At 33.9% G+C, this 25656-nt stretch overlaps 1 protein-coding gene across 2 annotated transcripts; it reads left to right on the top strand.

Moving 5' to 3' along the window:
• The first annotated feature begins 74 nt into the window (after positions 1 to 74).
• LOC132723474 (sideroflexin-2-like) lies at positions 75 to 25656 on the top strand. Of its 2 annotated transcripts, none has more exons than XM_060708197.1 (11): positions 75 to 221; positions 8714 to 8807; positions 9968 to 10125; positions 10539 to 10709; positions 13925 to 14023; positions 14516 to 14594; positions 16799 to 16884; positions 18426 to 18553; positions 19558 to 19657; positions 22825 to 22872; positions 25256 to 25656. In XM_060708197.1, the coding sequence occupies exons 3-11, from the start codon at positions 9971 to 9973 to the stop codon at positions 25365 to 25367; spliced, it is 978 nt and encodes a 325-aa protein (XP_060564180.1). In that variant the 5' UTR covers positions 75 to 221; positions 8714 to 8807; positions 9968 to 9970; the 3' UTR covers positions 25368 to 25656. The 2 variants fall into 2 exon arrangements, with proteins under 2 accessions (XP_060564180.1, XP_060564182.1); XM_060708199.1 differs by lacking the exon at positions 75 to 221 and adding an exon at positions 8492 to 8513.

The following is a 25656-nucleotide window of genomic DNA, read 5'->3' as shown; positions in this document are numbered from 1 at the left end:
AAATGAAATGACATTGAATTTTAAAGGATAATATACTGTGTTAAGCTTCAAATTCAAATTTATACCATCCTAAAATCTGGCGAATGCAGTTCTATTTGTTGCTAATATTAAGATTCACCTAACTTCGATTCGGCCCAAAACTATTCGAGCCACCTGTAAATGTAACGATTCGTCCCAAAACGATTCGCCTCAGATGAATAACTATAATCAGTTACCAACAGGTATGATTCATGATTGCACTTTGTTAATATGATTAGCGTTATCATTTTCAGATGATTTATTTGTATGATAGTTTTTTTAAATCTTCTGTAGGATCGGACTGTAAATCAGACTTTGCTTCTCACAAAATTTTTACTGCAGGGTTTAGCATATAGGTATAGGAACAAATTACAATGAGTCTATGTGTACCTGCAACAGTCCATGGCCTTAGCCTTGGCTTCTCCCCATGACATCCTTGTTTTGCGGAGCTCTATATCTAAGGTGCTGCGCTAGACCTGTGTTTGTGGGTCTTCCTCCTCGTCTGGTGCCTTGAGGATTCCAATCTAGGGCTTGTCTGGCTATATTGGACTATTGTCTTTGCAGGGTGTGTCCATTCCATCTCCATTTCTTCTGTACCAGATGGAGTCTGTGATTGGTTGTTTTTCTGTCCTTAAGCTCTCGGTTTGAGATCCTGTCTGGCCCATGACCATATCCGAAAGATCTGCCCCAAGCATGTGTTAATGAAGATTTGCAGTTGTTGGTCCTTCTCCATGTTTCTGCACCATACAGAAGAATGGCCTTCACTTTGCTGTTGAAAAGCCTCAACTTAGTCTTCAGGTGGATGTTGTGATTCTTCCACACTGCCCTTAATGTAGGGAAAGCATAACAGGCTTTTCCTATCCTAGCCTTAAATGTCTTCCCCCTGTCCCCTCCTGTTTTTTACTGACAAGCTGAAAAAGAAAGAAAAAGGAAATAAAAGGGTCTTCTAGGGCCCCTTGCCCTCCATGTCAATACCCGTGATTTCCTGGTTTTAACTCAGGCATTTTGTTTTGTCAAACTTTTGGATCTCTGGCCCGGTTGTTCTGGCTATTTCTTGTATTCTTGCTTTTTTTGTCTGTATCTGGTTGCAGGTATGGGACAGGAGACTAATGTCAGGCCATCCTTAAAAAAATGTTTGTTTGCAGTAACCCGACCCAGAATTTTCAAAGTGGGTAGGTAGGTCGATTTTTTTTTTTTTATTGAACTGTACTCCCAAATAAACATAAAAATAAGATAATAGACAAACATATTAATATTCATGTAACCTATTATAAATCAAACAATACTTTATTATTTAGTCCATTTGGAATCATAGTATTTAATTTATGGATCCAAAAAGATTCTTTACATAACCGGTCCATGTTGTTGTCTATAATTTCTATAGGTAAAAATGAAAAATCTGACAATGAACACTTATTATCGTTTGATCCGAAATGGATCGCAACATGTGAAACTGGATTAAGTGACAATTTTTATATCAAATCTATGTTTATTCATTCTGCATGATACATTTTGATTAGTCTGACCTACGTATTGCTTTTTACAGCCTTTACATGTAATGAGGTAAATTACATTACGCGTAGTACAATTAACATCATTGTGTAAATCAAAAGAACTACCTGTTATGCTGCTATTAAATTGGGAACCAACAATTATATTGTTACAATGTGAACATCTACTTCGTAAACATTGGCTAGATAAAAATGTGCGATCAAGTAAAACACTTCTAATAAGATAATCTCGAATGTTTTTAGGACGTCTATATGCTAAAATAGGTTTGAACTTGGTTATGTATATTTTTTAACGCTTACCTTATCAGACAAAAGTAATAGATCCCAATATTTATTTAAGATTTCACCAATATTAGGCAGAGATGTATTAAAACATACAGTAAAAGGTATTATTGAACTAGTATTTTTAACGACAGGACTTAGAGCATCATTTTGGGACATGCCTTCAATTTTAGAAAACGCTTTCTCAATAATAGATTTAGGATAATTTCTATCAGAAAAATATCTATTTAACGTATCTAAAGACTGCTTAAAAGTACCGTCATCGAAATGACACGTCTATAACGTTTAGCTTGACTAAACGGGATACCACGCTTACATGATAAAGGATGAGAGGATGTAAAATCTAAATACAAATGCATATTTGTAGGTTTGCAAAATATATCGGTAACAATTTTTCCTGTTACGTCTTTAGATACAGAAACATCAAGAAAAGGTACCGAACTTTTAGAAATATTGTAAGTGAATTTAATATTCGGGTGGAAACTATTTAAGGAATCTATAAAAAAGTTAAGCGTTTCCAAAGAATCATTCCAAATCATAAAAATATCATCTAGGAAACGTAACCAGACATCAGGTTTTACATAAGTAGAGTTAAGAAATTGCTCTTCTAGTCTACCCATGAATAATGAAGCATAAGAAGGTGCCATAGGGCTTCCCATTGCTGTGCCCATGGTTTGTAAATAACTCTGATCGTTTAAACTCAAAGCAATTATTATGTAAAACAATATTTAACAATTTCCTTATATCATTAGCTTTGATGTTATTGTTTCCTTTATCTTTCTGTAAAAAATATATACAAGATTCAATACCTTTATTATGAGGGATATTTGTGTATAATGATGAAACATCAAGGGTAACTAGATAGGTGTCTTTGTTTAATTTAAGATTACGAACCTTATTTATGAAGTCGGTGGTATCCTTGATATAGGAAGGCAAACTTTGCATATAAGGATTTAAAATAAAGTCTAGGTATTTCGCTATGTTCTCAGTACTGGAGCTACATGCTGAAACAATGGGACGACCAGGGTATCCAAGAGGAAGTTTCTCATCATATGATTTATGCGTTTTCGGTAAAATGTAAAATTGAGGTGTACGAATAGTAGACGGGAACATGTCAAATTGTTTAGTAATGCTTACATTATTTTCCTGTATTTCATTTACACATTCTTCTATTTTTAACTTAGTCAAATTATGTTGTTCCTTTTCTACTTTTTTGTAATATCGCTCATCGTTCAGTTGTCGATTCACTTCAGGAACAACATAATTTGACTAAGTTAAAAATAGAAGAATGTGTAAATGAAATACAGGAAAATAATGTAAGCATTACTAAACAATTTGACATGTTCCCGTCTACTATTCGTACACCTCAATTTTACATTTTACCGAAAACGCATAAATCATATGATGAGCAACTTCCTCTTGGATACCCTGGTCGTCCCATTGTTTTCAGCATGTAGCTCCAGTACTGAGAACATAGCGAAATACCTAGACTTTATTTTAAATCCTTATATGCAAAGTTTGCCTTCCATATCAAGGATACCACCGACTTTCCTAAAATAAGGTTCGTAATCTTAAATTAAACAAAGACACCTATCTAGTTACCCTTCATCATTATACATATCCCTCATAAATGAAGTTATTGAATCTTGTATATATTTTTTTAAGAAAGATAAAGGAAACAATAACATCAAAAGCTAATGATATAAGGAAATTGTTAAATATTGTTTTACATAATAATTGCTTTGAGTTTAACGATCAGAGTTATTTACAAACCATGGGCACAGCAATGGGAAGCCCTATGGCACCTTCTTATGCTTCATTATTCATGGGTAGACTAGAAGAGGCAATTTCTTACTCTACTTATGTAAAACCTGATGTCTGGTTACGTTTCCTAGATGATATTTTTATGATTTGGAATGATTCTTTGGAAACGCTTAACTTTTTTATAGATTCCTTAAATAGTTTCCACCCGAATATTAAATTCACTTACAATATTTCTAAAAGTTCCGGTACCTTTTCTTGATGTTTCTGTATCTAAAGACGTAACAGGAAAAATTGTTACCGATTATATTTTGGCAACCTACAAATATGCATTTGTATTTAGATTTTTACATCCTCTCATCCTTTATCATGTAAGCGTGGTATCCCGTTTAGTCCAAGCTAAACGTTATAGACGTGTCATTTCCGATGACGGTACTTTTAAGCAGTCTTTAAGATACGTTAAATAGATATTTTTCTGATAGAAATTATCCTAAATCTATTATTGAGAAAGCGTTTTCTAAAATTGAAGGCATGTCCCAAAAATGATGCTCTAAGTCTGTCGTTAAAAAATACTAGTTCAATAATACCTTTTACTGTATGTTTTAATACATCTCTGCCTAATATTGGTGAAATCTTAAATAAATATTGGGATTCTATTACTTTTGTCTGATAAGGGTAAGCGTTAAAAATATACATAACAAAGTTCAAACCTATTTTAGCATATAGACGTCCTAAAAAACATTCGAGATTATCTTTATTAGAAGTGTTTACTTATCGCACAATTTTTATCTAGCCAATGTTTAGCGAAGTAGATGTTCACATTGTAAAAAATTATAATTGTTGGTTCCGCAATTTAAATAGCCAGCATAACAGGTTAGTTCTTTTGATTTTACACAATGATGTTAATTGTACTACGCGGCGTAATTTAATTTACCTCATTACCATGTAAAGGCTGTAAAAAAGCAATACGTAGGGTTCAGACTAATCAAAATGTATCATGCAGAATGAATAAACATAGATTTGATATAAGAAATTTGTGACGTTAATCCAGTTTTCACATGATGGATCCCATTTCGGATCAAACGATAATAAGTGTTTCATTGTCAGATTTTTCATTTTACCTATAGAAATTATAGACAAACAACATGGACCGGTTATGTAAAGAATCTTTTTGGATCCATAAATTAAATACTATGATTCCAAATGGACTAAATAATAAAGTATTGTTTGATTATATAATAGGTTACATGAATATTAATATGTTTGTCTATTATCTTATTTTTATTAACACTGTCTAATAGACATCTGTATCACTGTTGATCCATTTTAATTCATGTACCAGCTTTATTTATAGCATAAATATTTGTTTTCTACATGTTATCATAGTTTTGCCGCTAAACGCCATAACGTTTTTCGCGCGTTTAACGCGTGTTCCGTTATGACGTCGCTTCCGGTAATTTTATTATGTTTTGCACTGATGAAGGCATATAGCCGAAACGTTTGCAATTAAATTAAATTACTAAATGTTCGTGTTTGTGTGGCTTGTCTGATTACCCAAATAAACATGGAATTTCAAAATGCTGGACAATATATGCTTTGATAATCTGGTAACAATTAATAAATTGATAACTGAATTCTAATTTAATAAGACATACATTTTATTTCTTCTATTAACCTTTAAAAGAATGAAAACAAAGCACAAGGCATAATTTTCTGATTAAAAAAAATTATTTTTTTATCCAGACCATGAAAAAAAATTTTGAGTAGGGGCAAATTTTGTGAGTCGGTCGCGTTACTGCAAACAAACATTTTTTTAAGGATGGCCTCATCTGTGTAATCAAGGTCTTCCAGCTGGCTTGTCAGGATCCATTCCATTGTTTCCCTCTTGGTCTAGCCAAGGTTCTTTTCATCACCCAGTCTATAACGATGAAGAAGATCATTGGGGAGAGTAAGCAGCCTTGTCTGACACGGGTATGCACTTTGAAAGGTTCTGAGAGATCCATGTCGTAGATGACCTGGCAGAGATTGTTGTACAAGCTCCAAATTATGTTGACTATCTTATTGGGAAGGCCATAGTGCCAAATATGACTCCCACGTTTTTTGTAAACATTTACACGATTGCCAAGAAGCGAAACGATACCATTTAAACGGTGGTACTTCTATGTACTATACTACACCATGAATTCAAGTCGGCAAATGATGACATACTTTCTATTTTTAATACATGTACAAATAAATAATGTTCAGGGCTCATCACGATTGAGTCGGCACACATTTTCTGCATTGTATCCCCATTTCGCTCTTTTGAAAGATCAAAGGAAAATGAACTTTACCAAAAATATATTATGCCACAAGTGATTATTGCACGGTGATGCTGTTTGGAGGGTTGTAAACACCGGGTACATTTTTTATTTTTACTTTGGAATAATTCAACTGGAATTGATAAAAGCCGTGATTACAGGCAATGGTTAAGATATTTTGTAAGACAATATTATGGTCATTCCTATTAAATGTTAAAAAATATTGTAAACGTTTAGGAATGAAAATCAAAACAAATCCGTTTAAACGTGTAACCGTGGGGGCCTTAGTGCCAAATAAAAAAATTAATATTGAATAACAAATTCTAAAATCTTTGAAAATAAGAACTTTTCACTGCTATGGTGTTTAAATGTTGGTAGATGCCATCCTAGACAATTATTCTTTGCATTCATTTAATCACTGGAAAATTTAAGTCATGCAATTTTTCCCATGTGCTGTGACTTCTGCCAATGCCTTCTTTGCCTCTGGTGGTATCTTGTCAGGTCCTGGAGATTTTCCACTTTTCATCTTGCAGATGACATGGGTGATTTCCAGCTTGGTGACTTGTCATGTGTTGATGTCCAGATCTGGGCCCTCTTCTATAGTGGGTGGCAGGCTAATCTGTGTGGCGTTGAAGAGTTGATCCACCGATTTAGCTGTTCTTCTGGCTTTGACGGGATGTTTCCTCTGCTATTCTTCACTGGTTTGTGCTGCTGTTTAGTCATCCTGCTAGTTGGCGAGTAATCTGGTACCAGGTGGTCAAACTTTGTCTTCTTGTCTGTCCTGCAGCTCTTCTTTACCTCCTTCTGAATGGCATAGCATTCACTCTGGGCTCTCTGCTTCTGTTCTCTTGTCCTTGCTTAAAGAAGCCTCTGTCTTGCTGTCCTCTTTGTTTTTATCTACTGAATGGTTCTGTCTTGAGAGCCAGGTCTTGTATGTCTAGGTGCCCTAGGTTCTCCTTGCAGACTGATGTGCAGGTGTCCTTTTCATTCCATTTCTGTTCTACATCTCTGCCAGAGCTTCAAACCTATTCTTCAGATTGATGGAGAACTCTTGTTTTGCTTATGGAGATTTTAACTTGGATGTATTGGAGGATGGACTTTTGGTTTTCCCCTGCTTCCTGATACTTGCAATCCTGACCTGAAGCTCTGCGATGATGAACTCAACTCCCCTGTGAGCTCTGACATCTCTGAGAGTCTTCCTCCATAGACGAGATATTGCGATGTGGTCTATCTGATTCCTCACTGATTTGTTTAGAGATGTCCATGTGACCATATGTATGTCCTTATGGGCAAATGTGGTGCCTCCGATGACTAGATATCATTTCGGCTGCAGAAGTCAGTGAAGAGTTCTTTATTCTCCCATTTCCCAGTCCCTGTTTTCCAATGATGAGCTTTCTCCCAGAGTTGTCACATCCAATCTTGGTGTTCATGTCTTAGTCTGATGTCACACTTGGGGACCCTGTCTATAACACTCTGTAGCTGGACGTAGAAAGTTTCCTTTATGTCGTCATCTGCTTGGTTGGATGGGGCATAAGTATTGTATAATGGTGACTTCCTGGAAACTAATTTGAAACTTCGCTCTTAACAAACGGTCATTTAATGGGTTCCCATTCATGCAGGCTCTTGAAGGCAGTCTTTGTAAGAAGCAAACCCACTCCGTAGTCCTTTGGACCCAAAAACAGAAGAGTTTGTCCAGAGGCTAGCATGATCTTTCCAGCTTTGTTACATCTTACCTCACTTAAACCCATGATGTCTAGGTGGAACCTTTCCATCTCTCTAGACAGCTGATCTGCCCTTCCTGTTTCGTATAAAGTCTGTACATTCACAAAATCCTATCCGTGAGTCTTTCTTAGGGGAGAGTAGTCTAGTTTGCAGATTTCTCTGCTACATTCACTCTCCTCCCTGTCAATGCCTTAGATCCGGTTGTTGTGTGTTTGTGGGTGTGTTATGTCTTTTAATGTAGCTTGGGTGCTGGCCCTGCGCACAACCTTCCTCCTTCTGAATCCAGGTTTAGAACCGGCATAGGCCGAGTTTTAGGGTTAAGGTCAAATAAAGGTTAAGGTCATGTTTGAATTATTAAACACACCAGGTTTGTCATAAAGATTGTTTGATTCATTTATTTTACTATAAATGAAATTCATTAACTAATCACATAATTTTGACAATCTAAGCAAAATTCAATAATTTTACATTGACAGTCAAGATTATTTAAGGATCTGTAACTCATTTTGTTTTAACAATTTTATCTTCAAGGTCAAGTTGCCATGGTTTAATATATAAATAGTAAAAACAATGAAATTGGATATATACAACTGTAACTGAGATTACTGTGACTACTAAAAAAAAGTAAAAAATTCTAAGTGCAATAACTGCTTAACTCCTATTAATTAATATAATTTTAGAAGGACTTGACCTGTTACTGCACTAATGTGACAAATTGTTCCATTTATTTAAAAATTATGATAATAATTTCCTTGGAATTGCACTAGCATGATTCCTTCCTAGTAATGCATTGACTCTAAAAAATCCAAGACAAATTTTTTACAGTCAACTTCCATGTTTATGTGGCTTGAGGTGGGTAATCAGACAACACTAATGGAGGTTTGCTGTATTGTCTGTGACAAGTCAGTGGTAAAAATATGTAAGTTTGTTACTGCTGATGTGATCTTTATATTGTAAGGTGATATTTCCTTCAATTTACTATAAAAATAATTTGGAGTAAGAAATGAACAGGATAATGCTGAAATTTGATATAGATAGAAATTATTATTTTCAGGTGAGTAAGCAATATTTAAATACTGTTACTGGTTTACTTTATTTACATATTCATCTTCATTGTAGGTTAGTCTAGTAGGTATGTGATCTGGTTATGACATAAATGGTGTTGGGATATTTAGATTCAAACCTTAGTGGACAATAAACATATCTGCTGTTTGTAAGTATGATGCATAACTTTTTTTTTTTGTTTTTTTTTTTTTATTTAGCTCATTTCTAAAAGTTGAATCTATTTAGTTATCTGATTTCAGTGAACTATAATTGTGAATTTGTACCAGTTACATATATAGTTCTGGTTTGATGCACAAGTTTGTCACAGGAGCTAAAAATAGATATTAAAAATGAAATCTGATAATATCTTTTAAAGTAATTTAGTGCCCTTTAGGGCGAAATTTAGACATAACTTTTAATGGCTTTTTTTTAACGAATCAATGGATGGATTATCATCAAAATAATCAGTAGCATCCTCAGATCAAATTGTATTCAAATCAAATTTTTCTTCCCTATATGAGAAATTTTTAACTACATGTACATGTATGTTTAAGCAAGTTTTTTCCATTAATTAGAAGATGGGTAACAATGACACTTGATGTGTATCATCTTTTGATTGAGCTTACCTAAGAATGCTAATAAAACATTAATTTGCTCCCTTTAATGGACCATCAATGCTGAAATTTGGTAGAAGTATTTGAACACTGCTGGAACATTGATTCTGGTGAACAATGCAGGGCCATCATAGGAAATTTTATACAATTTTTGAATAATATTATATTATTAGGATGTTTATCTCAGTTACATGTAAGTTAACTATGTTGCTGAATAAAAGGAGTTCCATAGTTTGATAGATCCAATGTCAAGGACAAACTAAAAGTTCAAAAGTAAAAAATGGGATATAATTTTAGGATAATATCCACACTCTAAAGGTCACATTTTTTATTGGATTTTCATCAAACTTTGTCACACATGGTTTGTGTCCATGGAAATTTCAACATTGGTCATATGGAGGTCAAAAACTAGGTCACAAGGTGAAATCAAAAGGAAACAACATCTAGATACAAAGTTCATCAATTTGTTATCAAATCAATTTGAAACTTACTTCAAGTGTCTTTCTTGGTCGATCTCTTAATTTGAATATAGGTCACATGGAGTCAAAAACTAGGTCATATTAAGTCACATCTCAAGAAAATCATACAGAGGTCCTTGTTTTGATAAGAAAAGTGGGAACATAAAAAAATTATTCAATAAAATTATGTGTAAACCATTCAGATTTTTATTGTAATATAAACTTTTAAAAGGAGAAATGTTTATCTTTTATTTTAGGAAATGGCAGACAGTCGCATCAACTTAGATAAACCAATATGGGATCAGAATACTTTTATTGGGCGTTTAAAATATTTTACATGGGTAACAGACCCTAGACTTTCATTGTCATCAAAACAAAGCTTGCTGGAAGCTAAGACGCTTGTTTCACAGTATAGGTATTTTTTCAATTATTAATATCAATTTTTATTCAACATGAAAAAAACAAACAAAAAAACTAATATGGTGTATTAATTGGGTTTTCACTTCCACGTGATATATTTCTTGAATAAAATTTGGTTATGGGTTCTTGTCAGTGATTAGTTTGTTTCCAATAAGAAATACATTTAAAATAAATGACCAATGGTTATCCCTCACAGCCTGTTTTAATTCTTACTGTAATAATCAAAACATAACAAAGTTAACAAATCGTAATATGATATAATGTTAGACAGAATAGACAGAATGATACTTTGTAAGGAATAGTATCATTATGGTAACACAACTTATCAGAATACAAAAGTATAATAATAGTTAACATAAACCATACCTTTTGTTATATTATTATGATGGTATTTTCAAATACTTTAAGGAAAGGTGAGGAACCAGTTGGCACCACAGTACAACAGGTGAGACAAGCACAGAGAATGTGTCTCTCTGCCTTCCATCCTGACACAGGTGAACTACAGAATGTGATTGGTCGAATGTCCTTCTATGTCCCTGGTGGAATGATTCTCATTGGTGCCATGATTACATTCTACAAGTATGACTTTATTACATTAGCTGAATTTCTTAAATGGACTTGAAGCTGTGAATATGAAAATTTGAAGTACTTCAGTCAACTGTTTAGACCCTGGTCAGGCTGTAAGGATGTACAGGCTGGCCCATACATGCCATATTTCCAGCCACCCAGATAGGGGGATTTGGCTTTAAAAAGCAGGGGATTTGGACCAAAAATAGGGGGATTTTTAAGCAAGCACAAACCAGTGCTTAAAACAATGCAAACATATAATTAAATTTTCCATTTTTGTGTTGCCTCTACGGAGTAGTGGCGACATATAGGGATCACTTCTCCATCGTCTGTCTGTCCGTCCGTCTGTCTGTCCGTCCATCACAAAACTTGTCCGGACTACTCCTCATAAACTACTGGTGCAATTTCATCCAAACTTTACAGGAATGATCAGTACCAAGTCTACTTGTGCATATTGTCAGCATTTTCTGGTTCAATGATTTTTGTCAGAGTTATGGCCCTTTAATAATTTTTATTTTTAAAGTTTGTCCGGACTACTTCTTTTATACCACTAATGCAATTTCAATGAAACTTTACAGGATTGATCTGTAGCTCAAGTCCTTGCGCATATTGCACGGGTTTTCCGGTTGAATGATTTTTGGCCGAATTATGGCCCTTTGTTTAAAAGGTGTTTTTTTTCTGTGTGTTGCCAGATACACAAAAGCTTGTCCGGACTACTCCTCATAAACTACTGGTGCAATTTCATCCAAACTTTACAGGAATGATCAGTACCAAGTCTACTTGTGCTTATTGTCAGCATTTTCTGGTTCAATGATTTTTGTCAGAGTTATGGCCCTTTAATAATTTTTATTTTTAAAGTTTGTCCGGACTACTTCTCTTATACCACTAATGCAATTTCAATGAAACTTTACAGGATTGATCTGTAGCTCAAGTCCTTGCGCATATTGCACGGGTTTTCAGGTTGAATGATTTTTGGCTGAGTTATGGCCCTTTGATAAAAAGGTGTTTTTTTCTGTGTGTTGCCAGATAAACAAAAGCTTGTCCAGACTTCTCCTCAAAAACTACTGGTGCAATTTTATTCAAACTTTACAGGAATGATCAGTACCATGTCTAGTTGTGCACCGTCCGTCTGTCTGTCCGTCTGTCACAAAACTTGTCCCAACATAAAATTGGCCATCATGAGGCGACACATGTGATTACTGATCGCTCTTGTAATTATGAAAATGAACATTTAAGCTGCTACTGTCAATATCATCAGCCGGATAAAGCCTTGCCGGATAAACTTATCTATCTCCAGTCTTTAAGTCATATGATGACGTCACATGTTTAGCAGCAAAACAAAACTACATATAGATGCTATTTTATCGGGAAAAAGAAGAATGAAGCCATTTAATTATTCTAAAAACATTATTAAAAGCAGGATAAATCAAATACATGGTTGATGTTTGGCTGGAGAAGGTTTATCCGGTTCGCTGCGAAAGTGATACACTTTCTCGCTCAGCGGATAAAACTTCTACATCCCGACATCAACCATGTATTTTCTATATTTCTACAACATCATTTGATATTTTCAAGCTTTAAACAAAATAAATAACAACTGAAACATGTATCTGAAATATGGTACATCCGAAATCACATACTTTTTTTTCGAACTTAACATTGTTGTTTCGTTCAGCAATATACAGTCGAGACTTGTCATATGTGACTTTCCAAGGGACCTTCAAAAAAAGGTCACATATGACTGGGAGTCTCTTAATACAGTCACAAAGAAAATTAAAATAAAAATGCCATCTTTATACCATTGTGACTTAACATACATAACTGTGTGAAGGAATAATATGTAACTGTATGTAATTGCAAATAAACACAGGGATTTTTTTTTGCCTATTTTATAGCCGTTATTGGGTCATATTCCCAATTGAAACTAGTATATTAATTTCCCAATCCACAGGAAAATAACCCCAATTGAAAGTTACAAAATGAAAATATTGAATAAAGAATTCTAAAATCTTGAAAACAAGGGCTTCTTCACTGTAATAAGTGTTTAAATCCTAGACAGTGATTGTTTGCATTCATTTAATCACTGCAAAATTTCAGTCATGCATTTTTTCCCAATTTTTAACAAAACATCGCTGAAATTCCCAATTCCATGGGTATGGGTCATGTTCCCAAAATCCTGGGAAAAAATCCCTGCAACATAGGTACTTTAAATATTTGATGTAAATAAATTAAGAATCCCTGTGAAACGTTTGGTTTCTGCTCAATAACTTGAGTTTGCTTCAGCCTATTGACACCAAATTTGGTGTGTAGGTAGCTCATATCAAGAGGCAGCTTGGGACATCGTCGGATACCCACGATTAATAAACATGTCACATAACATGCAATCAAATGTTAATGGTTCGGCCGTGGTTATCCGACGATGAGCTTGGGATTGCTACCCAGGTGTCTGTGATCAAGGTCAAGGTCACTGTTACAAAAAAAAGAAATTCAGTTTCCGCTCAATAACTCGAGTTTGCTTTGGCATATTGTCACCAAACTTGGTGTGTAGGTAGCTTATATCAAGTGGCAGCTTGGGATTGCTACCCAGGTGTCTGTGATCAAGGTCAGGTCACTGTTACTAAAAAAAGAAATTCAATTTCTGCTCAATAACTTAGTTTGCTTTGGCCTATTGACACCAAATTTGGCGTGTAGGTAGCTTATATCAAGACGCAGGTTGGGATTGCTACCCATGTGTCTGTGATCAAGGTCAAGGTCACTGTTACTAAAAATAGAAATTCAGACTCTGCTCAATAACTTGAGTTTGCTTCAGCCTATTGACCCCAAACTTAGTGTATGGATAGCTTATATCAAGAGGCAGCTTTGGGTTGCTACCCGGGTGTCTGTGATCAAGGTTAATGTATTCAATTTCACATAAAAAACTTGAGTTTGCTTTGACCTTTTGACACCAAACTTGCTGTGTGGCAGCTTTGGATTGCTAATTGGATATCTGGAAGCAAGGTGAAGGTCATTTGCTTACAATGGAATTTTCAGTTTCTACTCAATAATTTCAGTGCACTTTGACCTATTGATTGCTGTCACATCAAAACTTGGTCGTTAAAAACCTGGTTTTCGTAGCATTGCGGCGCTTCTTGTTTGTATCTTACAGTGAGGATATCAAATTGCTGCTTTAATTTTCCTTTAAGTGTCACATCATTATTCAAGTAATTTGTTTCTGGATTTATTTATAGGAGTACACAAGCTGTTATATTCTGGCAGTGGGCTAACCAGTCTTTCAATGCTTTAGTCAACTACACCAATAGAAATGCCGAGTCAGAGATAACACCACAGTAAGTTTATCAGTTAACTAAAGTAAAATATGAATAAATTAAAAGGGCTGGTACTGTAGCAGATATCAGATATTTTTCTTGCATATTTTACCATGTCTTAATTAATTTGTTTTTCATGAACATTTTGATCATTTAAAGCATTACTATTTTCTTACAATAGCGTAAATTCACAACTTCATTCATAATGCATGACAAAATGACAGCATCTTAAGAACGCAGTTTCATTCTATAAAGACATTATTTTAGGACATGCATCTCATTTGGCCAACTTTATTTTGTTAAATTCTGGCAGGTCATCAAAGCTGTTGTCTGTTATTGTTGATATTTATAATCTTTTTTAAATAAAGTTCATGTAGAATTTGCAAGTTCTTTCTTATAATTTTATAAAGAGATAACATAAAGACAATGAAGTTTATATAAAATTATTAAAAATACCTTTTGTAAATTCTTTCTAATAATGTCATATTAAGATATCTATGATAAATGTTTCAGGAGGATTGGGGTTGCATATGTATCAGCTACTGGAAGTGCTTTAATTACAGCACTTGGTTTGAAGTCTTACCTAGCCAAGGTATGTAAATTATACATAAATTCCTCTAGAGCAGGCATTACATTGTGTATGAGGATAATTAATACATTCATTCTTTTCATGCTATTGAGTGTATTCCTGGCATGTTCCACTTCGCTGCACAAAATGGTCAACAGAGTTAAAAGTAGAAAAATCTTGTCTGGTTTTCACAGGTTAAACTGCTGGTGAGATTTCAACGAAACTTCACAGGAGTGATCAGTACCATAACTACATGTAGTTGTGGGAGACATCAAGGGCGTAGCTTCCATTACGCACAATACGCAATTGCGTATAAAAAAATCCGAAGGTAAAAAAATAAAGTAGAGAAAATCTAAGTTTTAATGGTTTTATCGCAATAGATTTAGATCTCCATTTCAGGCGTCATACTGTTTACTACAAAGTGTAAACTATGATTGCGTCACTCTATCGTATGACGTTTCTATTAATTATCGTTATATATGTGCAATAGAAATTTAAGTTTTTCGTTAACTCGAAGCATTTACAAACTTATTGCCGAGGGATAAATGAAAAGCTCAGCATTAATTTATCTACAAACTAGGCTCATAATAACTTATCGTTGGTTAAATTCTCAGAAAATAAAGATTATTAAGACTTTTCTTAAAGATTTAGACCAATCCTTTCTAAATCGTTTCCTTTGGAATAGCTCTATTTTAAAATGACTTTAAATCTTTTAAGTTCTAGATCAAGATTTTAAAAATCATCATCTCGGGGCAAAATTTATTTTTTGTTGTGTAATTAGTTGTCAAAATGAAAAGAAACAGAGGCCAAATTCCAGGACAAGCGACCCTTTTTATGGTCCTAAAACAGGACCCCATTCAAGTCGATAATGAATCTGACCAGGTAGAAACTAAACAGAATTCACAAGACCTGGCATGTGACCCTCCTGTGATCAGCAAATCAGACAACTATGTCGCGCCTCCTTTTCCCCCTTCTTCTTCGCCCACCTTCACCTTTTTGTCTCCCCCTGCTTCTTCTCCCCTCGACAACCTCTAGAAGCTCCCTGGGAGCACGATTCCTGGATATCGGAAGTATTAATATCAGAAGCCGACTAAGAATGCCAGATTCTAAGAAAATGTAGTCCTCACTGAACGGTTCGAGCCACATACAGGTTGGGTTGCACCTCTCAGAGAACTCGAAAAAAGCACCCATCTACTTAAGGTACATCATTTATTTGATGGGGTATTTTGTGCTCCATGTTTCGCCTTTAATGCGGCTGAAAATGTGGTTGTTGCTCGTCCGTTGATTGACTGGAGCAACGCAAGAAAAGTCGTTAATCGGCACACAAACTCAAAAGAGCACATGAATTCCATCACAAGAGCCGGCCATATTTTTTGTGGGCAACAAAATATATCTATGAGTAAGTCCGTTACTTTCTCATCACCGCCTGAGGAGACCTATAGAGTGATCATTAGACCATTTAATATCTCGTTGTATCTGGTAATTTCCCTACTTTCTTACGATGGAATAGAAGTGTTCTCAGAGTATAATTTTTTTGTGCATTTGGAAATAATACATACACTTAGATAAATAAGACTGAAGGCTTAAGAGAAAAGCCGTTTTTACCAAACTGATTTGATGAGAAATGCTAAAAAAACTTGTTATCTGGTTAAATGCGTTTTACAATTGAACGGACATTCATACATAAACCAATTTCATGATCTGCATCCTTAATTAAACCTCACATGGAAAATTGTTTGTGTATGTTTATATGCACGTGTAAAATAAGATAACTATAAGGCATACACTGCCTTTTTTCTTTACAAATCAGTCCGAAGTTATAATGAAATAAGCTAGAAAGTAAAACGAGATCAATTTATGGGGAAAAATGACTTGAAAATGCTTCATGCTTTACGTGCAAAAGGTGCTTCAAGACATGCCAGAGCCCACGATTTAACATCTAATTTTTGAAAATTTTCCGGGGGAGACCCCCCGTACCCCCACCAGCGGGAGGGGGTCACCCCCTCCCGCACGCTCCCCCTCTCGGCACTTCGTGCCTCGCTTTGCGTATATTTTTTCAAGCCCTAGCTACGCCCCTGGACATAATATGTTTTTGTGACAAAAACCTCCTAAAAAAAATAGAACGACTTCATGAGACATTAATTATAATGTATACATATATGTCATGAACAGTAGTATCAAGACATTATTTCATTCTAATGAAACAGAATACATGTATAACATTTCAGAGAGCCTCACCTTTGATGCAGAGATTTGTTCCCTTTGCTGCTGTTGCTGCTGCAAACATGGTGAACATACCACTTATGAGGCAAAGGCATGTTTCTTTTTTACCTCATATGAAGCAAGTTAGGTGTATACTGTAGATACATGCATCAGAGGAAAACTGAAAAATATCCTTACATAGGGAAATATAATGCATCTTATCAGGCCAAAAAGACTCACCATTTATGAGGTGAGGTACCTTTATGAAGCAAAGGACTGTCTTTGATGACCTCTTGTTTGCTAAAGAAAAATATTTATTTATTTATCTATTGTGAGATTTTTTTCTAACAATGGATTTAAGATGCATGATTTTTTATGGTCATTAAAATGTATCTTAAATAATAAAAAATTCAAAAGTCTCTCTAGAATCTCTGTGAGAAGAGTATTGTGTAATTTAAAATAATCTGACTTCCATTTCAATATAAATATCGCTGAAGTTTCAGTTTTTATTAAACCAAGCCATATAATATGCAACTGGTTAAAAGTAACAAATGAACAAAAGTACAGGAAGATGTTATCTAATAGGAAATGATGATATTTTCTTTACTTAAGAAAACTGTTTTAAGCAGCAAGAACAGAAATAGAGGATATTCAAGATTTTTCTATGAATACATGATTTATTTTCATCGAGTGGTATAAAAATAAATATTTCATGAGTGGCGGTAGCCACGAGTGAAATTTGGTAATTTTCATGCCACAAGATGAAAATAAATCATGTATTTATAGAAAAAACTTTGAATTTTCTGTTTATTATGTACATTTTTCTCTTTTTTGCGATAAAATTTGAAAAACATTCCCTTAAAAAATTTTGTGTACTGGTAGAATTTTAAAAGAAAGTAGTCCGGCAAGACACCAGTGAAAATACGGAAAATATGTTTCACTGCAGTGAAAAATAATTTTTACAGTGAAAATACGGAAAATGAAAATACGCATTTTATTTCATCAATATTTTCTCAATATTTCATTTATAAGTATATAATAAATAGAGGATATTTCAAGTTTTTTCTATAAATACATGATTTATTTTCATCGAGTGGTATGGAAATAAATATTTCACGAGTGGCGGTAGCCACGAGTGAAATATTGTAATTTTCATGCCACAAGATGAAAATAAATCATGTATTTATAGAAAAAAACTTTGAATTTTCTGTTTATTATATACATTTTCTCTTTTTTTGACATTAAAATTTAAAAGACTTTCCCTTAAATTTTGTGTACTGGCAGAATTTAAAAGAAAGAAGTCCGGCAGGACACCAGTGAAAATACGGAAAATATGTTTCACTGCAGTGAAAAATAAATTTTTACAGTGAAAATACGGAAAATGAAAATGCGCATTTTATTTCATCAATATTTCTCAATATTTCATTTTTAAGTATATAATAAATATGAATATCATTTAAGTTTAGAAAAAGATTTCTACAGAACACACTCTGCTTACATAAATAGTCTTCCTAAGGTTATTGATTATATTTTGTGTTGTAAATAATGCAAGTTTGAACTAGATAAATTTGTCATGAAATTTTTCTTTTAAGTCTTGTTTAGCAATAAACATTACCAAGTGAATCTATGTATACTATTTAACCTTAATTTTAGTGAATTGATAGATGGTGTATCAGTCTATGATGAGGATAACAAGAAAGTATCACAGTCCAGATACGCTGCCCTGAAAGGAATTGGCCTTGTAACATTCAGCCGTATATTGATAGCTTCACCAGGAATGTGTAAGTATTCTTGTTATAATTTTGATCACAATTTTCATTGGCTGGTTGTCTTCATGCAGTAATTCATGACCGACTTACATGAAAATTTGGGATTGATTTGAATATTATGAACTCTGACTTTGCACATGTCTTTAGAATCATAATTGTAGATGACTACCAAAAACCCTAACTAATGCATGGATTTTCGATCAGATTACAGCCCTTTGTTAACTCTTTAATTCCTTATATCATCCACATCGTTGTTTTATACTACTAAGAATAGAGCATCTTTTGTTAGCTCACTTGAGCCTATAGTGCTCAGAGGTGAGATAGCACGATGCCCTTCATCAGTTAGGCATTGTGTTTTGTCTGTTCTATTATCCACAATTTCTTTCAACAAAAAATCTCCTTGACCATATGGTAGATTTTGACAGAAATGAGCATTCAATGATATATTGAACATGTTTGATTGTAGAACATCAGGTTGAAAAAAAGCCACCAGTTCAAATCAAGGAAAAGTCTTGTCACCATCTACTCTTTTTAATAAAATTAGAATATTGGTTGTTTGGGGATTTTTTTTATATCAAAGGAAAAATCTTTATCATAGAATTATCCTTGCACTTTGTTGTACATAATTATTAGATAGAAAGAAAGTTTTACAGTTTTCACTCAGGTAAGCTCTTGTTTATGAAGCCCTTTCCACTTGTTGAAAACAGATATATAAATCTTTTGAAAAGGAGAAAACTGTTAAAGTATGATTTATAAACATACATGAGATGGAAGAACATAGTTCTAATGAATCACTTTGTAGTTCTTTTTAAAGAATCTCAATTATGTTTCTTTTTCATTGAACATTTAAAAGTTTTCAAAGTCTGAAACAGTATATTTCAATACAATTCAAACTGGAATGTATTGGATTGAAATATATTTTATAGTGTATATTGTGAAGGCATAGTATTTTCTTATTTGTTTGTACTGAAAAAGGTAAGTTTTTGATATAGAGTGATATTTTAATATAATTGCAGTGATTTTACCTCTTGGAATGGAGCACCTGGAGAAGACAGCTTGGATGAAAAAATATAGAATCATTAATGCCCCACTTCAAGTTCTTTTGTCTGGTGTGACGTAAGTACATTGTTTAAGTAACAGACTTTATTTTGCTTGTTAACAAATCAAATACTTCAATCTGCTTCATGTTTATAACTGTTTAGGTTTTGTGGATAAAATACTATTGACAATTAATTGGTGGCAAATACTTTTGTAAATACTTAAAATCAAATATCATTTTATACAACTTAACATTTGTGAATGGAAAACACCAAAAAAGTGTCTATTCCATTCACTAAATAGCTTTTGATTCAGATATATGTACAAAAAGAAAAGGTTTCTTCTGTTTAGCAATACCACAGACACTTGGGGCGTGGAGCTTAAAACCCCTTTAAAATCCAAATAAAATGTATATTTGTCAATCCCAGCACATGTACTGATCATATATATAAACAAGATTGCATTTGAGAAAAATGCTATGCCACCGCATGGTTCAAATTTCATAGCTGTACACCAAAGGACAAGAAAGTAGGTCACATCATCAAAATCTAGGTCACCTGATATCAAAGTTCAATTTTACAACTAAAACTGTGTACATGGTCAAAATGTCATTGCTGTACATCAAAGGACAAGAAAGTAGGTCACTGTCCCCTTGGGCAAGGCATAATTTTGACCCAAGGGTTTAATTTCAAAACAATTTTGATACAGGTCCACCAAACAACATTTCAAGTCAAATATCTAAGCTATAGCTTTTCTCCCATTCAGAAAACATTTGTTTTATTTTCTGTTTTTACTATGTGTACATAATGAGAATCACTGCCCCCGGGCAGGGCCAATTTTGACACCAGGGGAAAATTTTGAACAACTTTGGTAGAGGACCTATAAATGATATTATATATCAAACATCAAAGCTCTATGCCTTGTACCTTCAGACAAAAATATTTTTTATTTTTTCACTATATGTACATAATGAAAATCAATGACCCCCGGGGCGGAACCAATTTTGACCCCAGGGCTATAATTTGAACAATCTTGCTAGAGGTTTACTACACAATGTTTCATGCAAAATATCTAACCTCTAGCATTTGTCAATTGCTAGAAGAATTTTTTTTGAAGTTTTTACTACAAGTTTTTACTATATACATATAAGGAAAACCAATGACCCCCGGGGCGGGGCCGATTTTGACCCCAGGGCTATAATTTGAACAATCTGGGTAGAGGTCTACCAGACAATGCCTCACACAAAATATATAAGCTCTAGGCCTTTTGGGTCTTTACAAGAAGGTGTTTTAAGTTTTTACTATATGTACATATAGTGAAAATCAATGACCCCGGGGCGGGGCCGATTTTGACCCAAGGGCTATAATTTGAACAATCTTGGTAAGGGTCTACCAGAAGATGCCTTATGCAAAATATCTAAGCTCTAGGCCTTTTGGGTTTTTTACAAGAAAGGTATTTTAAGTTTTTACTATATGTACATAGTGAAAATCAATGACCCTCGGGGCGGGGCCAATTTTGACCCAAGGGCTATAATTTGAACAATCTTGTTAGAGGTCTACCAGACAATGCCTTATGTAAAATATCTAAGCTCTAGGCCTTTTGGGTCTTTACAAGAAGATTTTTTAAATTTATTCTTATAATTCCTTTTGGTTGCCATAGCAACCAGATTTCTGCATGGAATGAAATTCTTTGAACAACTTTGGAAGCCCTTCACCCAAGGAACAATCCTGCCAAGTTTGGTTGAAATTGGACTAGTGGTTTTTCACAAGAAGATTTTTTAAGTTCACTATATAATCTATATAACACACACACAAACACACACACAAACACACACACAAACACACACAGGTGAATCGCTATATGCCACCGCATCGCAGATGCTGCGGTGGCATAAAAAAAACTTAATATAAGCCGTTTTGAAAAAATTTCAAATTTCACTGTCTATTATTATAGACGTTGAAATTTGAAATATTTTCAAAACGGCTTATATTAAGTTTTTTATGCCACCGCAGCATCTGCGATGCGGTGGCATATAGCGATTCACCTGTGTGTTTGTGTGTGTGTTATATAGATTATATAGTGAACTTAAAAAATCTTTCATTGATTTCAATATATACATATAGCAAAAAATAAAAAAATCTTATTGTCTGAAGGTACAAGGCTTAGAGCTTTAATATTTGTTAAATAGGTACTCTACCAAAGTTGTTCAAATTTTGCCTCATGTGTCAAAATTAGCCCCGCCCCTGGGAGCCATAGGTTTATCTTATATGTATATAGTTTAAACTTAAAAAATCATCTTCTCTAAATTTACAAAGGATAGAGTTAAGATATTTTGCATGAAACATTGTGTAGTGAACCTCTACCAAGATTGTTCAAATTATAGCCCTGGAGTCAAAATTGGTTCCGCCCCGGGGTCATTGATTTTCATTATGTACATATAGTAAAAAAAAAAAATTTTTGTCTGAAGGTTAAAGGCATAGAGCTTTGATGTTTGATATACTCTACCAAAGTTGTTCAAATGTCAAAAATTGGCCCTGCCCGGGGGCAGTGATTCTCATTATGTACACATAGTAAAAACAGAAAATAAAACAAATGTTTTCTGAATGGGAGAAAGCTATAGCTTAGATATTTGACTTGAAATGTTGTTTGGTGGACCTGTATCAAGATTGTTATTAAACCCTTGGGTCAAAATTATGCCTTGCCCAAGGGGACAGTGACCTACTTTCTTGTCCTTTGATGTACAGCAATGACATTTTGACCATGTGCACAGTTTTAGTTGTAAAATTGAACTTTGACCTAGATTTTGATGATGTGACCTACTTTCTTGTCCTTTGATGTACAGCTATGAAATTTGAACCATGCGGTGGCATAGCATTTTTCTCAAATGCAATCTTGGATCATATATATGATCAGTACATGTGCTGGGATTGACAAATATACATTTTATTTGGATTTTAAAGGGGTTTTAAGCTCCATACCCAAAGTGTCTGTGAGTTAAAATAAAATTTGACCTTGCAAAATTAATTCAATGGCAGTTGGAGCAAAATCAATAGAGACTAAGTAGCTTTTTAATTCTTAACTGCTGGGTAGATTTTATTAAAACAGTATTTGACTGATTCTTTGATAGTAGTTCTTGACCATGAACCATTATAGCCTAGCTTCTTTGGTCCTGTATTTCAGGACCATATTGTTTTCTAATTACATCATTAAATGATGATTTATTTAGGTCTTTTTTTAACTTTCAGTTTATTGTTTATGGTTCCAATAGGATGTGCACTGTTCAACCAAAAGAGGTAAACACCTTAAAAACAGATTTATATTTAATTAAGAATTCTAACCCGACCCACATTTTCCACCATTGAACATAGAAGACCCGAATATGAGTGTTATTATGCTATAAAATCACAGTTTGATGTTCTATTTTTAGACATGTGACATAATCACAGTGTTTTTTATGCCCCCGGGCATATAGTGATTGAACCGTCCGTCCGTCTGTCCGTACGAGGTTAACCTAGAACGGCAAGTTGGATTTTTCTTAAGTTCTACCTGTACCAATGGCTTCTAAGTTTACACACTTACTAATCAATACAAAGTACTTGATCTGGGCAAGTTACATAACTCTGGCTTTCATATTTACCAAGTTATTGCCCTTTTCAGCACTTAGAAGATGAATAATGGTTAACCTTTTACGGCAAGTTGGAAATATCTTAAGTTCTATCTATACTAATGGCTTTATAATTTCCACACTTACTTATCAATACAAAGTACATGATATTGCCAAGTTATATAACTGTGTCATCCATATATCCCAGTTATTTCCCTTTTTTCACTTTGAAAATAGGGCCAGGTTTGTCTGGTTAACCTATTTCGGCAAGTTGGATTTATCTTAAATTTCTCCTAATTGCTTAATTTCTTTAATGATATCTTTCATATTTAGTAGGTGGATACCTTTGATGGTCCTCTAATTTTTTGTGGAGTGAGCGGTCTCTAGGGTCAAGGTCACTGGTTTAAAAAATAAATATAAACATTTTTGCTCATACAGCCTTTATATTTTAGTTGATGTTTTAGTTTAATACAAACAGTCATGCCAAAGGAGGTCCTCCTTTGGGTGTAGTAAGGGGTCATTTGGGTCAAGGTCAATGTTACCAATGTCAAGGTCACCAATGTTAAAAATAGATTTTTACATTTTTACAGGTGTATTGACCTTATTCTATAGACAGATGCTATTTATAATTGATAGAAACATGAACTTTGATGGAGTTAGTGGTCAGTTGGGTCAAGGTCACCAGTGCTAAAAATAGATTTTTACACATTTGCTCATACAGCCTTTATTAAGTGACAGATATATTTTATATTTGGTAGGAAGATAACTTGCATGTATTCATCCTTTTGATTGGGTAGGGATCAGTGGGTCAAGGTCAGTTGTGCTAAAAATAGATTTTTACACTTTTGCCCATACAGCTTTTATTTATTGACAGATGTATTTCATATTTGGTAGGAAGATAACTTGCATGGTATTCTTCCTTTGGATGGAGTAAGGGGTCAGTTGGGTCAAGGTCACCAGTGCTAAAAATAGATTTTTACACTTTTGCCCATGCAGCCTTTATTTATTGACAGATGTATTTCATATTTGGTAGGAAGATAACTTACATGGTATTCTTCTTTTGGATAGAGTTAGGTCAAGGTCACCAGTGCTAAAAATAGATTTTTACACTTTTGCTCATACAGCCTTTATTTATTGACAGATATATTTTATATTTGGTAGGAAGATAACTTGCATGGTCATCATTTTTATTGGGGTAGGGAACAGTGGGTCAAGGTCACTTGTGCTAAAAATAGATTTTTAGAACTTTTGAACATACAGCTTTTATTTATTTACAGATGTATTTCATATTTGGTAGGAAGATAACTTGCATGGTATTCTTCTTCTTTTGGATAGAGTTAGGGGTCAGTTTGGTTAAGGTCACCTGTGCTAAAAATAGATTTTTACACTTTTGCCCATATAGCCTTTATTTAATGACAGATGTATTTCATATTTGGTAGAAAGATAACTTGCATGAAGTTGAATATTTTTCATCTTAACAAGTCAGAGCAATGACTTGGCAACTTATATTTTTGACAATTACAAAATGCTATGACTTTGTCAAGCTATATAACTTGTGTTTACAATTTTTTGGCAATTTTTCTGTCCATAACAGAGTGAATGGGTAAACATTTTTTGAAATATTGCTACTGACAAGAATCTGAGCCGGGGGCATTTGTGTTTAACAAACACGTTCTTGTTTTCTCTACCTTGGGAATGGTGCCGGTACCAGACTGATTTGGAAAAAATGCATTATTTTGACTTAAAATTGTGAATTTTTTTATGCATTTTTTCAGCTACAAATAAGATTAGTCATCATAAATAAAGATAGCTAACAGCCTCCACTGTCCAGGTAGATTACTATTGTGTGGTGATTTATATGAATATGTTGGATTTAAATGATTTCAGAGAAATCACTTGGCCTTGTGGAAATTTTGAACAGCCATTTTAAACATTGGAAATTTTAATGTCTATTTTCTATTGGGAACAGTACCGTTTAAGTAGTAGTTGTATAAAGAAAAAAAACACTGTAATCATTATATACACGTGACGTAAAAAATAAGAAATCAGTTCTATCATTATCTATTTTTCAGCTCAATGCCTGTATCAAGACTTGCCAGTATGGACAAAAAGGATTTGAAGGTTTTAGAATCTGAATATGGTAAACCACTACCATCAACTGTATATTTCAATAAAGGATTATAAACTTTATTAAATGGTGTTAACTACAAAGTGTTTCGAAAATATTTGAAATTTGTTCACTTGTACAATGTTTTTCAAAACTGGATTTTAAAAGCTAGAGATTGCATGACTGATGTGGAATAGTGAGATTTGATTTTTCTTCTTTTTTTAAATACATGTACAGTACTTGTGTATTTACTGAATATTTTATTATGTTATGTTATCATGGAAATAAGAGATTATAAAAAATACTTTTTGTTAGTTAGCAAAGTTGTTAAATCTTTATTTTTTAATGATATATTAATCAACTGTC

The sequence above is a fragment of the Ruditapes philippinarum genome, unplaced genomic scaffold, assembly GCF_026571515.1.
Source record: "Ruditapes philippinarum isolate M1 unplaced genomic scaffold, ASM2657151v2 ctg611_1_1_1_1, whole genome shotgun sequence".
NCBI classification, from domain to species: domain Eukaryota; kingdom Metazoa; phylum Mollusca; class Bivalvia; order Venerida; family Veneridae; genus Ruditapes; species Ruditapes philippinarum.
This window is presented reverse-complemented; position numbering and strand designations above follow the sequence as displayed.

Bases quoted from the DNA above. Each gene is read 5' to 3' on its own strand.
- LOC132723474 (XM_060708197.1), top strand. From the start codon at position 9,971: ATGGCAGACAGTCGCATCAACTTAGATAAACCAATATGGGATCAGAAT. The intron at 14,024-14,515 runs GTAAGTTTATCA...TAAATGTTTCAG, and splicing joins GAGTCAGAGATAACACCACA to GAGGATTGGGGTTGCATATG. The intron at 22,873-25,255 runs GTAAACACCTTA...TCTATTTTTCAG, and splicing joins GCACTGTTCAACCAAAAGAG to CTCAATGCCTGTATCAAGAC.